Consider the following 14,705-nt stretch of genomic DNA (forward strand, 5'->3'; position numbering starts at 1 on the left):
GCACACCATCCACATGACCTGAATTTCACCAAGTCACAGGCAGAGCCGTGAAGATCTCAGGAGTCCTGCCTCTCAGTCTCTTTTTCTAACAACTAGTCAACATTGCTTGTCACAAGAAAAAAAAAAAAACACTGACCATTCTCTCAGACTCTGTAAAATATTACAAAACCCACACTGTACTTATTTCATGATTTTTTGCTGCTCTTACAATACAAATGCAAATACTCACCCACCTAAAGGAAATAAGTGGTTAAGGAAGGCCAGTATTCTTTGAAAAAGAAAAAAAAGTGAGGAATACCTCCACTAAATATTCACAGCAATCAAGAAAATGAGTGGTTATTCCCAACACCAAAGTGCAAATCAAGGTGACTAAACTTACTCTCAATGGAGGGACAAGATGAGAGAGACTGTCACGAAGATAGGCATAGTGCCTAAAGGTGTGATCTGAGAACAACGCTGGCATTGTTGGACAAGTTTTAGCAGCATTAAAAATGAGGACAAGAACAGCAATATCTAATTAAATTGTTAAGGAGAAAGGGGGGAAAGAAAAAGGTGATTTTAGATTCTTCAGAGAATGGCAATTTAAAAAAACACTGACACTTCCTTGCCTGGAGAGTATTTATGAAGTTCTGTACAACAAGAATGCTGAGTAATAATCATCATCATCAACAGTTGTCTGACCAAGTAAATGTGTGATACAAAGGCACTAAATGTTTCAGTGTGGTCCACAGACTGGTGCATCATCATACTGGTGAAGCCGAGAAGCAATGGAAGGGAAGAAGGCAAAGGTACATGCTATACACTGCGCTACATGGATACCATGACTGAACACTGACTGTAGAGTGACTCCACAGCCTAGAAGTCAGGACACTTATGTGAGAGCTGGGACACCTGGATTCCAGCCCCATATCCAATGAAGATTAGAGATTCTTACCCAAAGTGGAACAGCTCTAAAGAAAGAGGCTGACAGCACCCTGCCTCCAAACACCCTGTGGCCACAGGGGCTAGGGCAATCTTCTGGGAGTTGGAAGGAGGGAATCCAACTTGTTTCCCCTACAGCCTGCATGAATGCCCTAACCACAGGTTGGGTTTAAAAAAAAGTTTCTCCAATACATTTACTGTTTGGTGAATCTACTCCCAGAACATCTTCAGCTGAAACTCACTGACTAATTCAATGCAAATTTGCAAATGGTTTGGTTGAAATCAAAGCCACATTTTGCAGAGAATGACTTCTTCACCAACAAAGCACATTACTGAACTTTACTATGGAGTTCCTGGCTCCCAGTTCTGTGTTAAGACCAACACCTTCTTCTGACGCAGGGGTTGCACACACAGTCATTTGGGGAGAACTTGTTAACTAACCTCCTCTGAACTCAAATAAGAAAAAAAAATATACAACCGAAAGAGTCTTCTTCCTCTAAGTTCTTCTAATCCTGGATCAAAAGAAGTTTCAATTTATTGTATTTAACTGTCTGGTTAGGTATAAATTCTTCTCTGAACTAATTTCAGATTCCTTTCATTTCCCTTGGGAAATGAAATTTTTCTCTGCACATATTGTAAACAATATCATGTCTGCAATTAGACAAGTGAGGAGGATAACCAATAAAAAAAATTGTATTTTATATTCCATGTTAATGATGATGATGACGACAATGGTAACTAATTCTAGTGCTTTAGATGTTCAAATGCAAACAGTGACTAAGCATGTTAATTTGTAAACTTAAATTAGAATTTAAGGATTTCTTAAAGAAAACAGAGGCCCAAAGACCATGAATTACAGCACAAATGGACTTCACCCACCTCTGAATGAAAGAAAGTAGCGAACCAGTGGAATCTACAACAGTGAAATAAGGGGAAGTTTTGGCAAAGGTCCCAAACACCCCCCTCCTCAACAAAAGGGTTAAAGGAACCATACACCCTAACATCAGCACTATGATGGTTTGACCTGATGAACTACAAATTTCATGGTACCCAGTTTATTCCTCTGAGGCATAACAGGCTAATTAGAAGCAGCTGGGATTTAAAAGGATGGTTCCAGGTAGCCTGGTTATTTGAAAACCTGATCCACTCTTGGATGAGTAATAAAACTAAATGGCATAATAAATTCTGAAAACAGGATTTTCCCGCTGTAGGCTTTCAGGAGTGTAACAAAGTTTGAGAATTAGACAAATATGTACAGATTTGAAGCTAGCACAACCATTTGACAGTACAAAAAAAAAAAAAAGATACAGGCTGGGTCATCCATATCTGGCTCTGGCGTGTCGAAAAACGGGTGTGTACTCAAGAGCTCTGGGACCAGTGGAAGCACCAGAGTTGGATGTCTGCTTCCCAAGAACTTCAAGCATCTGAAATGCACAGGCAAGAACACTTTTAAATGAGGGGCCATTTAGCAAGACATACAATATTGTGATCTTTGTCTATGTTATTTACTTATACTGCAATAGCACCCAGAGGTACCAACTAGAACCAGGAATTACCCTACTCTGAAGAACAGTCTTAAATATTTCATTAATAGTTTATGAAGCCTAATAAACTGAAAGCATAACTAGAAAAAACACAACCCAAAAATATAACTAGAGGGAGAAAAAAAAACATCAAGCAACAGGCAGTAACCATTTTGGGGCAAGAAACTGTCTTACTACATGTCCTTAAAATACCCAGCATATTTTGGGGCAATATATTATGGAAAAAGTCAAATCCTAAATACTAGCAAATAACCACGCCTCCCTTTTAATTATTATATATATTTTAACAATAATGCAAGGTACAAGCCTATTAGGAAAAAAGCAGTTAAAAGAAATACATCTAAGAATCCCAACATTTCCATTTCAATCCAAGGGCTTGATAGGATTATGTCTTTTGTTTCTGTTTATTGCTCATCTTACATGAAAGACAAAACCCAGATGTTCATTATAATGCTCAACTAGAAAAAAACCCTGCATACAACAGGATAATGTACCCATAACCAATATATTTGTCAATTAGTATATGATGCAAAAAGTCAGAGGAGTATAACATTAATATTCAATGAATTCTTAAGTTACCAGAAAAAAAAACCAAAACACTCACACAACAAACCATAAAACGATTATATTTAAACTTATCAATAAAACTAACTACTCTGGAAACCTTGGGAATACTCTGAAGTGACTACTTATGATAAGGGAGTGATCAGTGGAGTCATCCTTAGTGGGATTCAGCTATATCAGGAGTAGGCAATTATTTGGGTGGGCAGGCCACTTAAGGAGGTCTGGTGACCTGCTGAGAGCCACAACTCCCTCCCCCTCCTCACCCCTGGCTGCAACCAGTGTGGAAACCTGAACCTGCCCTCAACTTTAGCATGCCCCCCCACTTCTGCAGCACGAATCCACCCATTCGTAGCTGTAACACATCCCACCCCTTAAAGTCCAGACCTGGCAGCTGCCAGCCATGCCTACAGCTGCCCAAATGTGGCCATCAGCTTCCAGGTCAGGGCTCCAGAGGGAGGAGGGTGCTGGGTGTACTACTCCTGTGGGCAGTTTCATGCTTTGCCATGGGTGGCAGCTCTGGCTGCACAGCACCATGCAGCTACTAGAGCCAGAGCCACCACCCCCTGCAGGCCAGATCTGGCCTGTGGGCCATATTTTGCCCACCCCTGATCTATAGGCATGCTGGCAAATATAGCTGGTAGCTAAATTCTATCTGAATGTCTACCTCAGGTATCAGTTAAACAATGTTTAGTACCATTTCTGTCCTCAGTTTCGACAAGGGTACAGGAAGTCACATCAGTAGTGGATGTGCTTCATTTAAATAAAACATCCAGGTATTAAAAAGAATATATAAGCATCCTAAGAAAACAAACAAGTGAGAACTATGCAGAAAAGCTATACTTACTTCCAAATGGACTCTCTGTCAGTAGGATACTTGGTTAGGTTTTTCAGTAGCTCCACAAGTGCAAGGTGGATGCCTTCTTTCGTAGAAACATTGGTGCAACAGAGTAGCTCGTGAAGTGCTTCCCGAATGTCTCGGGAGGAATCCTAAAAAACAAGACACATGTGGGTGTGTGCATATTTTAAAGATGTTGCCTCCTTTTATGTGTTTTATAGAATTAAGCCCATAGGTTCCCTGAATCCAACAGTTAAAGCAAAATATGCAAATAGGTCAACCAGCTCAACAGCTGCGGCTTCTACTGCTTTTGAACTCAGCCAAGATACCTTATATCAATGCTTCATTTATGGAAATGAATGTGAATTTCTCCACCATTAACCCTCCCAAGCAGAATGAGTACAATTGTTGTTAGGTAGGAGTAGTACAGTGCCCCCAAGCACAGTCTATGGCAGATATACAGAAGTTCTGGGAAACTACTGCATGGCTAAGATGATAATGGCTGAAAAACCACATTTTCCCTTTAGGAAGAAATGGTCCATTATTCACCATTTGAAAATCAATCCTGAGGGCCACTGAACAGGGAAAAGGCCTCTGTTCAGTTTAGTGAAAGATGCTGTTGGTCTTTAGTGGGTTTGCAAAGATGCCCCCAAGGACATAATGCAGCCTGGAGAATGTTTATTAGTGCTGATAACATACAGACAAGAAGGATGCCAAGTTCAGCTGGTGGGACTGGGAGTTCAGATTAAAAAAATATATATATTATATATGTATGCACAAGCTGAATAATGCAGTCCAATCACACAATACATTGGAACTGCAAAATACCTAATTTTTACACTGACCTTTTAGGATGAAATGACACTTCAAGAGGCACTTGGCTGTCAAGAAGTGCCATGTTAACATGCACTGTAGCACCAAGGTCTCCCAGCACTGTCCTTAGAAATGTTAGACATGATGCTGTGGCTGAACTCCAATTTGGATAATTACATTCTATCTGCCTAAAAACACCTTGCAGTTGCAAATCAACATCCCTCATCTGCCAATGCTTGGGGAGTGTTGCTCTGCACCATTGTATTTTCATGGTTTTACTCCAGAGCTGAGTGGATTGGTTTTACTCATGATCTGCTGAGCACAGACAGCCTAGTCAGCACTGTCTCAAACAAAGGAGCAGTGAGGCCTGGCTGTCAAGGAACACAGTCTAAGCAAACAAATCAATGTTCAGAAGCAGTGCAAGAAATGATCAAAGAATAGAGGCATGACAGTGATGTTCAGTATTTTTTTATTTGAGGGTTGGTAAATAAATGGCCACTGCTGAGTGGACTAAACTTCAAAAAGAAACTGTGTTCCATCTAAAGACAGGCTTCAAAGAGATCACAGTGAAAACATAAAACTCCAGGACAGGACACGTAAGAAATACGGCACAGTGACAAAAGTGGAGATGGCCATAAAGGGTTGGATAGTTGCAGGGCTTGAGAGGAGCTAAAACAGAGGGGAATAAGAGATCACAGAAGTGACAGAACTGAGCAGAAACAAGGAAGTGAAGAAGAGTCCTGGTTTGGTAAAGCACGCAAACAGCAGCCAATGGAGCGATCCAAGGAGGAGATAGAGGTAGCAGCAGCAGGTGACAAAGCAACAGAATGTGAGGGAAGCAGAAATAGGAACAAACAGCTCCAAACCTATCCTCCTCCGTGCAGTTTTAACTGCCTAAGTAAAAGTGATTTTTAAAATCACTTATGTTGGAGCCCAAATATGATTTAGCTGCCAAGTTGGGAAGTGTTAGCTAAAGCAGTCTGAGACCTTTCAGGATGAGAGAAGCTATACGAAGACCGCCTGTACATACCTTAGGAACACTGGTTGCCAATCAGGGAGATTAGGGGGTTGGGGGGGGGGAAATCGGGTGTGGGCTCTTTTCCCCACCCCCAGGACCAGGGGTTATTTTTAGCCCCGCAACCCCTCCATGCCCACACAAACACCAACCCCCACCGCAGCAGACCAATCCCTATCCCTCTATCACCAACCCCAACTTACTTGGCTCCCGGCATTGGCAAATACCAGCAATGCACTAGAGGCAGCTTGAAGAATGGGGGGTTTGGCAGGCTTGGGGGCTGTTTGGTCCTTGGGGAGGGGGAGTAATAGAAAAAGCAAAGCCCTGGGGCTATGGCCAGCAGCTGAGCTTTCCCAGCCCTGGGGCAATGCTGGGATCTGTACAGAAGTTCAGTTAAAATCAGTCTTGCCAGACCCAAATCTAAGTCAGATTACCTCCAAGGTCAATTTAAATTGGGTCAGCCATTTTTAGACCAATCTAGCCATCCTGAATTTCTCTACATTTCATACTTAGATCCACCTCACTAGGGCTTTAAGTGTAAGGTCCACACCCAAGCAAACAAAGTTAGATGGGGTAGCCATTTTTAAACACGATCTAACTTCCCCATAAACCTCCTTAAATGTCTGTATATACCCCTAACGGTAGCTAAAGTATGAAGAGAAATTAGAATAAAAGAAAAAGATACAGGCCTAAGTTTTCCAGAAAGACTAATTATTTTAAGTGCCTCCATATATGAATGCTCAGCTTGAAATACCTTGAAGGGGGTCTAAGCTAGGTACCCAAAATCTCTAGCCACATTTGAAAATTTCAGCTGTATTCTACATAGTCTAAAATTTGATTTTACACAGAAAAGGTAATAGCTCTAATACTCCTACAATGGACACAGAAAACCCCTCCCAAACAGAGTGCTTACCTCCAAGACAGCCAGCACAGTATCAAGCTGGTCTTCTCGTAGAGTGATGTTGTTGGAGATCTTTCTCATGGTGTGTATCGACTGCAATCTCACCTCTTCAATCTCGTCATTAAACATGTCTACTAGAAAATCAAGACATTTCTCTGCAAAAGAAGGTGAAGACTGAGCCAGCATACAGAGAGCCTCGACTGCAGAAATCCGAACCTCTGAAAAGAGAAGAAAAAAAATTCCATGTTATATTGTTCACTTTAACACTGGTCAAAAAAGCCATGCCATCTAATGGCCAAACTAAGCAAAACTCAGGCCTATGACAGAAGATTGCTAAGGAAAACTCAGAGATAATTCAGCAGGTAGAATTCATCCTTGCCAAGCTAGTACTGAATGAATGCCTCTAACCTGGAAGGTATCACCTTCAGCATAATACATGCTAGTATTTACAAGTGCTGCTAGAGGTACTGTCAGGCACAACACCAAGCCCTTACCTGATGCTGCTCGAGGCATACCATAGTTATTTGCAGGCCACATGCATTTCCCCTCCACCTCCCAGAATAAGCCAGTCAAAATTGGGATGCATGACACAGGCCAGAAAACTGATTTCTGTGGTGGATTGGCAGTAGTGGGCTGTGCTCGGCATGGACGTGGGGCAGACTCCCACCAGTCTCAGCATCACTCTCCTTCCACCTGCTGCAGGGCCAACCCACCTATAGGTTTAACCCTCTGACAACCACTGCTGAATTGCCAGCAGCTGTGTTAAGGAAGCAGCAAGGGGAAGGGAAGGGGAGTGACTGACAATGGAACTCCATCCCTGCTACATGTGCCCAACAGATCCAGCCTTGGCTGAGCCAATGCTGTGACAGGGAAGACTGGAGAAATCTTTTCCTACATTCTACATTCCCAAAATAAGGAGCATGTTTTCTGTAGGGCAGCAGGGAGAAGGTCTGTGGTATATGAATAAATGCAGCGTTTTGCAGGACTAGATTTCTAACCCCAGTATCCTGGTCCAACACATTAAGAGCATGGCATTCTACCTCCCTATACATGACCTGCCCTTTCAATTGGCTGAAGTATTCTTCACTTTCTTCTTCAGCTTGTTGTGCAGTACTCTACATAGTACTGAACAGTAGCATTCATCCAAAAAATGATTTCACTTCAACATAGTCAAAGCAAAAAGCTAGCTTGCTTAGTACTTAGAGCCTTTTCCCTTCTACTGAGAAATCCTCATGTGCATGATTAACATCCATATTATTAGAATGAAGGTAAGGGGGGCAGTATATTAGAGACTAACTGGTTCAGAACCATAAGCTTTCATAGGCAACAGCCTACTTTTAAAATTTGCTATCTGACAGCACTTGCTGATGTCACAGAGCAAATTCTGTATGTTGGCTTCTGACAAAGTTAAGTTGTTGCCTGCAAAGCTCATACTTCTCTAAACCTGTTTGTCTCTAAGATGCCACTCTACCCTACCTTCTGCTTGACTTCCGACTAACAGGGCTAACCATCCCTATATGCTATTGGACCAGAAGAGATCAAAATACTTAGAATTTATTCATAATATACAAATATTGTGTGCATCTGAAGAACCTCCAAACATAGGAAGTTTATGTGATGATAAAAGATTCTTTCCCTCCAGTTTCTGTGACATGTGCACCAGAGCAGAAACATAAGAGAACCTAATCTGACATGTCGCAACTTATTGTTTAATGAAATTTCTGTTTGTCATCCAAACTCAATTTGGGAACAATTAATTAGGTTTGGAAATAGAGCAGGTTAGGCCGTGTGATGAATTTGTTTTGATTTCTGATGCCTCTGATTATGTAGAAAGATGCAACAGAAGATTTCCCCCTATCCACCAACCTCCTCTGCAGTGTTAAGGCACCAGAGATGAACAATTTCACTGACAGTGCTCTGACAAGCTGGTAGACTAGGAGATGGCTTCAAAAACTGAACATGAAAAGCAAGGAAGCCTACGGTGCTGTGCATACAGTGGGATTGGGAGCAGTGGTCAGAGGTGTGATCACATTACTGAATGGATGTGAGTGCATTCCAAGTCAGGCTATTTTAATGACAAAAGTTCTACTGTTTTGTCACCGTGATGCCAACATTTATGGGCCAGCAGGCTTCACACAGTGGTTTATAAATCCAACACAACTGTTCCAAGAGAAAGAAAATCTGTTATTGTTAAGCTAGAAAGAACCAAGGCTTTTTGTCAGATCCCGGGATGAGCGTGGAAGTGAGAATAACATAAAATATTAGCTGTAATCTAGGCAAACCTATTATAGCAGTTGTGGGGTAACAAGACAATCCCTAGACTACAATTTTCACAGGGCCACTTTTTTCAAGCATACCCCTCTTCTACCTAATTTAACATCTGCAAAATAAACTGAAAAGCAGCATTCAACAATCACAGCTCAACAATCTTCAAAATACTTCCCAGACATTAACCTTTCACATATCACAGGACTGAGAAGTGAGAATTATCCCCAATTTACAGATAGGGAAGCTGGGACAGAGGTAAAGCAGCCTACCTGAGGCCATCAATAAAGTCTGTGTGACAGCCAAGTTGAAAAACCTGGATGTCCTTCTTTCCAATCCTGAAAGATGGCACGAGTGGGTGGGGTGGCAGGATGCAGGGTCAAGGTGGTCTGGAAATACTGCTGAAGAGCAGGGGTGTCAGACACATAGCCCATGGGGGTAGGGTAGGGGGAACCTTCCTGTGGCACTGGAGTCCCAGCAGCACCACAGGAAGAAACCTGGCACCATGACTTGTTCTGCAGCAGCAGCCAAGCACCTGGAACACCAGGCTTCTTCCCTAGTCCAGGACCAGCAGGAGCTGGCATGGGGGGATGGGGAGATCCATGGGTCTGATTCAGCCCTTGAGGCCAGACATGTTTGACACCCCTGCTCTACAGGATGTATCGATTTCTAGCAAGAGCAACAAATGGTTCCAGTTTAGGACGTAATCCAATTATTTACGTGAACTGGAAAACTCCAAATGGGGGTTTTCAACAGTGGAAGCAGCTTCTCTTTTTAAAGACACTTAACTAAGAATTAGCTGCTTCTTAAAAACTACTCATCTCTGGGTACATTATTGACTGTTTCGCTTGTATCAATACTTACATTACATTATATCAGCTGGGCAAAAGCATGAATAACAACAAAACCAGGAAGAAAAGCTGCCCACATATCATGGCCACTGTAATTGCAATGAGACGAGTTTTGCAATAAGGTATTTCACTATGGAAAATAAAATAGTTTGGGGCAAATGGAATTTTGAAAGGCTACAATACCCAATACATCCTGGACCTTAGATGCAATTTCTCCCTTTTCTACCTACCATACATCTCATCTTCCAGGCCATGGACAAAGGCCCCACAAGCTCCCGACTCAATCAAGTTCACAGCACCCGTGTCTATTTCTTCTTTGGGGGCATCATCTCCCCATTTTCTGCCACTTGAAAACTCCCCAGAGCTGTAGAGTTCTTTGGCTCGTTCATGTGCAGTTCGCTTCCTCTATACAAACAAATTTTACCATTGCAACCAACAGATTTTTAAAAAAATGAATGACTAATATACTGAATAGTCTGTCCTAATCCCATAAAAAGGTGTAGCCAGCAGTTTCAACGTTGATAATAAAGAGAGTCATCATTACCAAAACTGAAAATTACTATCTCCATATTTGAAAATTAGTAATCACAACAACAATTTGCTGGGAAAGGACAAATAGTTTAATTTATACATTGTTAAATGTCACTTTTATTACACCTGTTAAGCTGTGGTTAAATCCTAATACTGATGCTACTATTTTTGTCCATCTTACATGATTTATGACAACCTATTAATTAAAATGTCAGTCAGCATCTTGTAAAGACTTCATTTGAAGTGTATGCGTGTGTGCGCGCGTGCACGCGCACACACGTAATCTTAGAGTACCTTCCATACAAGGTTCCAAAGCACTTTACAAAGATTAGTGAATTTGGAATGATCACCATTTTATATGGAAAAACTGAACCAAATGAAGGGTTTCTCTCAAGATATTAAGTGAATCAATCATAGTCAGCAATAAAATCCCAAAGCCTCCCAATTCTCAGTCCCTTGCTTCATCTGCTATCACTTGAAATGACCAGCAAGACCCTGTGTTTCACTCAGAGGTGCTCAAACTCCCAACCATTATGCTCTGCCATCTGGCACACAAGGGTTAGGAATGGGTTAGGAAATTTGGTAACCCATTTCCCCCACTATCAAATTTCCAAAACCATGAAAAGCCCCAGGCCCCCTGCACGCTAGATCTGTGCACCCAAACCCAGCACACAGGGCCAGGTGGGGGGCAGGCTGGGCCCCAGGACCCAATCCCAGCATGTGGGGAGTGGAAGGGGCCACTGCCAGTGCTCTAGAACCCAATCGTCGAGCATGGGATCAGGAAGAGTACGGTGCCAGGACTAGCGGCCAGTCCAGCCTGCAGATGGCCTAATCTGGTCCACGGGGCCAAAAGGTTGAGCACTAATGGTATAGCTTGTTCCAAAAACTAGAACTTCATCTTCTTGTTGTCAATGAAAAGCCATACAACTACAGGGCTGTTAGAAGTGCTTGCTAATGTTCCCCTCACCACCAAAACCTAAAATAGCCTAAAGCAGTTTATTACAAGAACACAACAACTAATGAAACCTAAACTGGAAAATGTTTCATTAACTTTAATCTAACAGAAAACCCGTCATCATCAATTAGTTCTCACTTGCCCTGAGGTGTGAATTGGATAAACAAATCAGCTTGGCATTAACATACCTGTTGTACAATTGCAATACACTATGCATAGTACAAGATAATGAAGACAATGTTCACGTACCCTCAGATCAGACATCAGCTTCTTGTCAAGTGTCTGTTCTAAGAAATGGGAACTCACTTGCTGCATAGATCCCTAGAAAAAAATCCCAAGAATGACAAAGAAACACAATTTTTCGATTTAACACAGCAGAATCTGTTAACTAGCACTCCCAGCATAGATAGGCCCAATTTCCATGTGTTAGGGATGTTATGTAAGTACTCATCTCCACAGTATTTAGGAGAGTAACAGTGTGAGTATATGCTTATAAGTTGATTTTGCCCAATCTATTCTCTCCAAAATCTGTATCACTTGAGGATCACAAGTCTGGGCTTTAAGTGGTAGGATGAGGGAGTTGCGAAAGGAGTATCTGTTTGTGCTGGGGAACCCATACTCCACAGGAAGGACAACTATAGAGCCCAGCTTGGAATCCAGTTTCTAATCTCCTGAACATAAGTAATCCCCACCCCCACTTTCACCTTGAAAGTGCCTTCAAGTTGTGGCAAAAATGAATTGATCTGAACACTGGACTATGCACTCCCAACCAGCAATAAAACCCAATGTTCTCCTCATACCTCCTAAATCAAACAAACATTATGACCCTCTATGGAGATGATAGGAGAAAAATTAAACTTACCAACAGTTTAGCAGCTTGCACTCTAACAACCCATGAGCCATCGCTGACCATGTGACAAATTTTTCCAAATGCATCATCCACTAGGCGGATTTCTTCATTGGAAGATGGAATTGGGACAATGCTGATCAAGACAATAGCACATCATGTAAATTATATTGCTGAGATTTTGTATAAAATGTTATTCATGGTAAAAGCCATCAAAATAAAGAATAATGCTATACATCTACTGCTGTAACACAATGATTATAAGGAAGAGTTCCAAAGTTTTCTAGGCTAATCTCTCTGCCCTTTTTTGATTTATCAGGGTATAAGCAAGTATACAGGCATTTAATGTCCAACACTCTTTTAAATGGCAACTCTGTTTGACACTGAAAACTCAAAGAATGATACCTCCTTCACTTTTCTCTTAACTTTCATATGGTACATACCTTTCTGGATACAGCTGACTGAGGACCCATACCAAGTGAACTGCGGCACTGCGCACTTGTTCATAATCATCTGAGAGCAGTTTGCAAGCCTGCAATTAAAGTTTCCAAATCAAATGTGTTTTAAAATCCTCCACCAAGTTTATTAAAGTTCTCATCAATCTCTTATAAAGGCTGTTTTATCAGCTAGGTAAGATTAAAGGTCAAAATACATTGGTCTCCCCATCAAGTCCCAACCAGAATGTTGTCCTTTCCACTAATTCTATGTACTATCTATAGGCTCAGTTCGGTCCAACTCAGGAGAGCCCTTGGACTAACTGAATTAACAGAGAAGCGCGAAGAATGTTTGATAGTATCTATCCTCACTACAAGGATCTATTATTCAGGTTATTTTCACTTTCATAGGTCTTGATCCTGCAATCTTACCCATGCAGTGGACCCATATCACATCTGAACTTCCAAATGATTCTACGTATGCACACTGCAGGCTATAATTAAATGCTTTACTCCAACCCTTTCTGCCCTCCAGTAAAAATATATCTCTGAGCACAACAGGATTTGAAAAAGACTTGCATTTTCAAACCTAGGTTACTAAAGACAATGAATGATGCATGGAACTTGATTATATTCTCAGAAAGCAAATACCTCTCTGTTCATTGACTCCGAACATACTACTTCCCCTCCCCAGACTCTTGGATTGCACAGAAACCAAAAATAAATGCTCTAATATTAAACATAAAGCATTACCTGGCTGTAAATAGTCTGCTGCAATTTTAATCCTCTTTCATGCAGCTGCAGCTAGAGAAAAAAAAACCCACCCAATATTAAGATCAGAAATGTTAAGCAAAATGTTCCATGTTCCTTGCTACTCTCCTGCCATTTGATCATCTTTAGCTACTTACTCTTGTTGATTCCCTCTATATTTAACCAGGAATTCTACTGAGTTATTAACCATCTCATTTTATATTATAAGCAAGGCAATTTCTTCCTGCAAAATTGTAACCCCAGGTCTAAAATACCATATTTCTTTGAATACGACTCTCTTGAATTTATGACATACCAAAATTTCCTGAGTCTCAATTTAAGAAAGCAAAATGAAACAAAACCAAAACATTATAGAATCACAGAATCCTTGCTATTTCTATCAAATAAAGGCACATTTACGAGAATATAACATCTATGTTGCTTAAGACAGTGTTAGCTTTTTTAAAATTCTAACTTAAGCAGCATTTCATTGTAAAAACTGCTTCATATATTCAAAAGACTCCAGTAAATCAGATAGGACCTCCACCCTTCCCTTCATTCCTTTATAAAGGAAATATGTATTTGGTAAAGTGTTATCAGCTGTCATTAGAAATAAAATGTGTTTAATGTTTCTAAACTGGCTTTTACAAATGAACTGCCAATGAGATTACTCTAAAGAAAAATGATTAACACAGTAGCAAGAAAATGCAGTCAAGATTGTCAGAAGTGGGTAAGTAATTTTGAGTACCTCTAAAACCTGTTACAAAGTTTTAAAGAATAGACTATATAAAACATTTGTCTCAGATGGTTTAGGTAAGAATGATCCTACCTTGAGCAGTGGGCTGGACTAGATCAGGGGTGGCCAACCTGTGGCACATGTGCCACAAGTGGCACTGGTAGTGTGTGTGTGGGGCATACGGCAGACCAGGGGAGAGGCAACAGTGGCAGACAGGGCAGGGAGCAGAAAGCAGAGCAGCAAATCAGGAAGGACGCACAGGGCAGAGGGGAAAAAGCAGCACAATCAGGGAAGGAAAAGTGATGGGAGCATCACTCAAAGAATGTCTAGGGATAATTTGTGGCACACCTGCCAAAAAGATCACCTCCATTAGATTCAGACTCCTGAGGTCCCTTTCAGCCTTATTTTTCCATCATTCTATGTATCTAACATAACTCAGGCAAAGAAAGATTTCATGCCAATCTAAAAGGTGAGTGCTATGGTTACCGATACCAACAAAAACTGCAGCCACTACAGTGAAAATGTTATGATACTCTTTTAAAAAACTAAAATATTGTGTACGACCCTAGATCTCTCTTACACTTATTTAATATTCATTTTATTATTACTTGAGCAATGTTAATTTTCACGCTAATCAAAATAATTTACCACATCACCTCCCCGTCTGAATTCCTCTGGATGCATTTACAATCTTGTACAAGTTCTCTTGTAACCGGCCACCCAATTTACTCCAATGCACCGAG

General features: G+C 41.1%; 1 protein-coding gene across 5 annotated transcripts in view; it reads right to left on the reverse strand.

Moving 5' to 3' along the window:
- Positions 1-14,705, reverse strand: part of INTS4 (integrator complex subunit 4) — a 52,220-nt gene that overhangs the window by 26,531 nt on the left and 10,984 nt on the right. For 4 of the 5 annotated variants that reach the window (XR_003092138.1, XM_025193888.1, XM_025193887.1 and 1 more), the window contains exons 6-14: positions 13,230-13,280; positions 12,486-12,574; positions 12,058-12,178; positions 11,445-11,516; positions 9,940-10,114; positions 6,606-6,811; positions 3,874-4,016; positions 2,230-2,345; positions 380-513 (exon numbers count right to left, since the gene is read on the reverse strand). Coding sequence is in view for 4 of the 5 variants with exons in the window: in XM_025193888.1 (XP_025049673.1) it covers positions 380-513; positions 2,230-2,345; positions 3,874-4,016; positions 6,606-6,811; positions 9,940-10,114; positions 11,445-11,516; positions 12,058-12,178; positions 12,486-12,574; positions 13,230-13,280 (1,107 nt within the window). In the remaining variant the exon portion in view is untranslated. The remainder of the gene's footprint in view (positions 1-379; positions 514-2,229; positions 2,346-3,873; positions 4,017-6,605; positions 6,812-9,939; positions 10,115-11,444; positions 11,517-12,057; positions 12,179-12,485; positions 12,575-13,229; positions 13,281-14,705) is intronic. The other variant, XM_025193889.1, reaches the window with a different exon arrangement.

This window comes from Alligator sinensis, unplaced genomic scaffold (genome assembly GCF_000455745.1).
Source record: "Alligator sinensis unplaced genomic scaffold, ASM45574v1 scaffold1255_1, whole genome shotgun sequence".
NCBI classification, from domain to species: domain Eukaryota; kingdom Metazoa; phylum Chordata; order Crocodylia; family Alligatoridae; genus Alligator; species Alligator sinensis.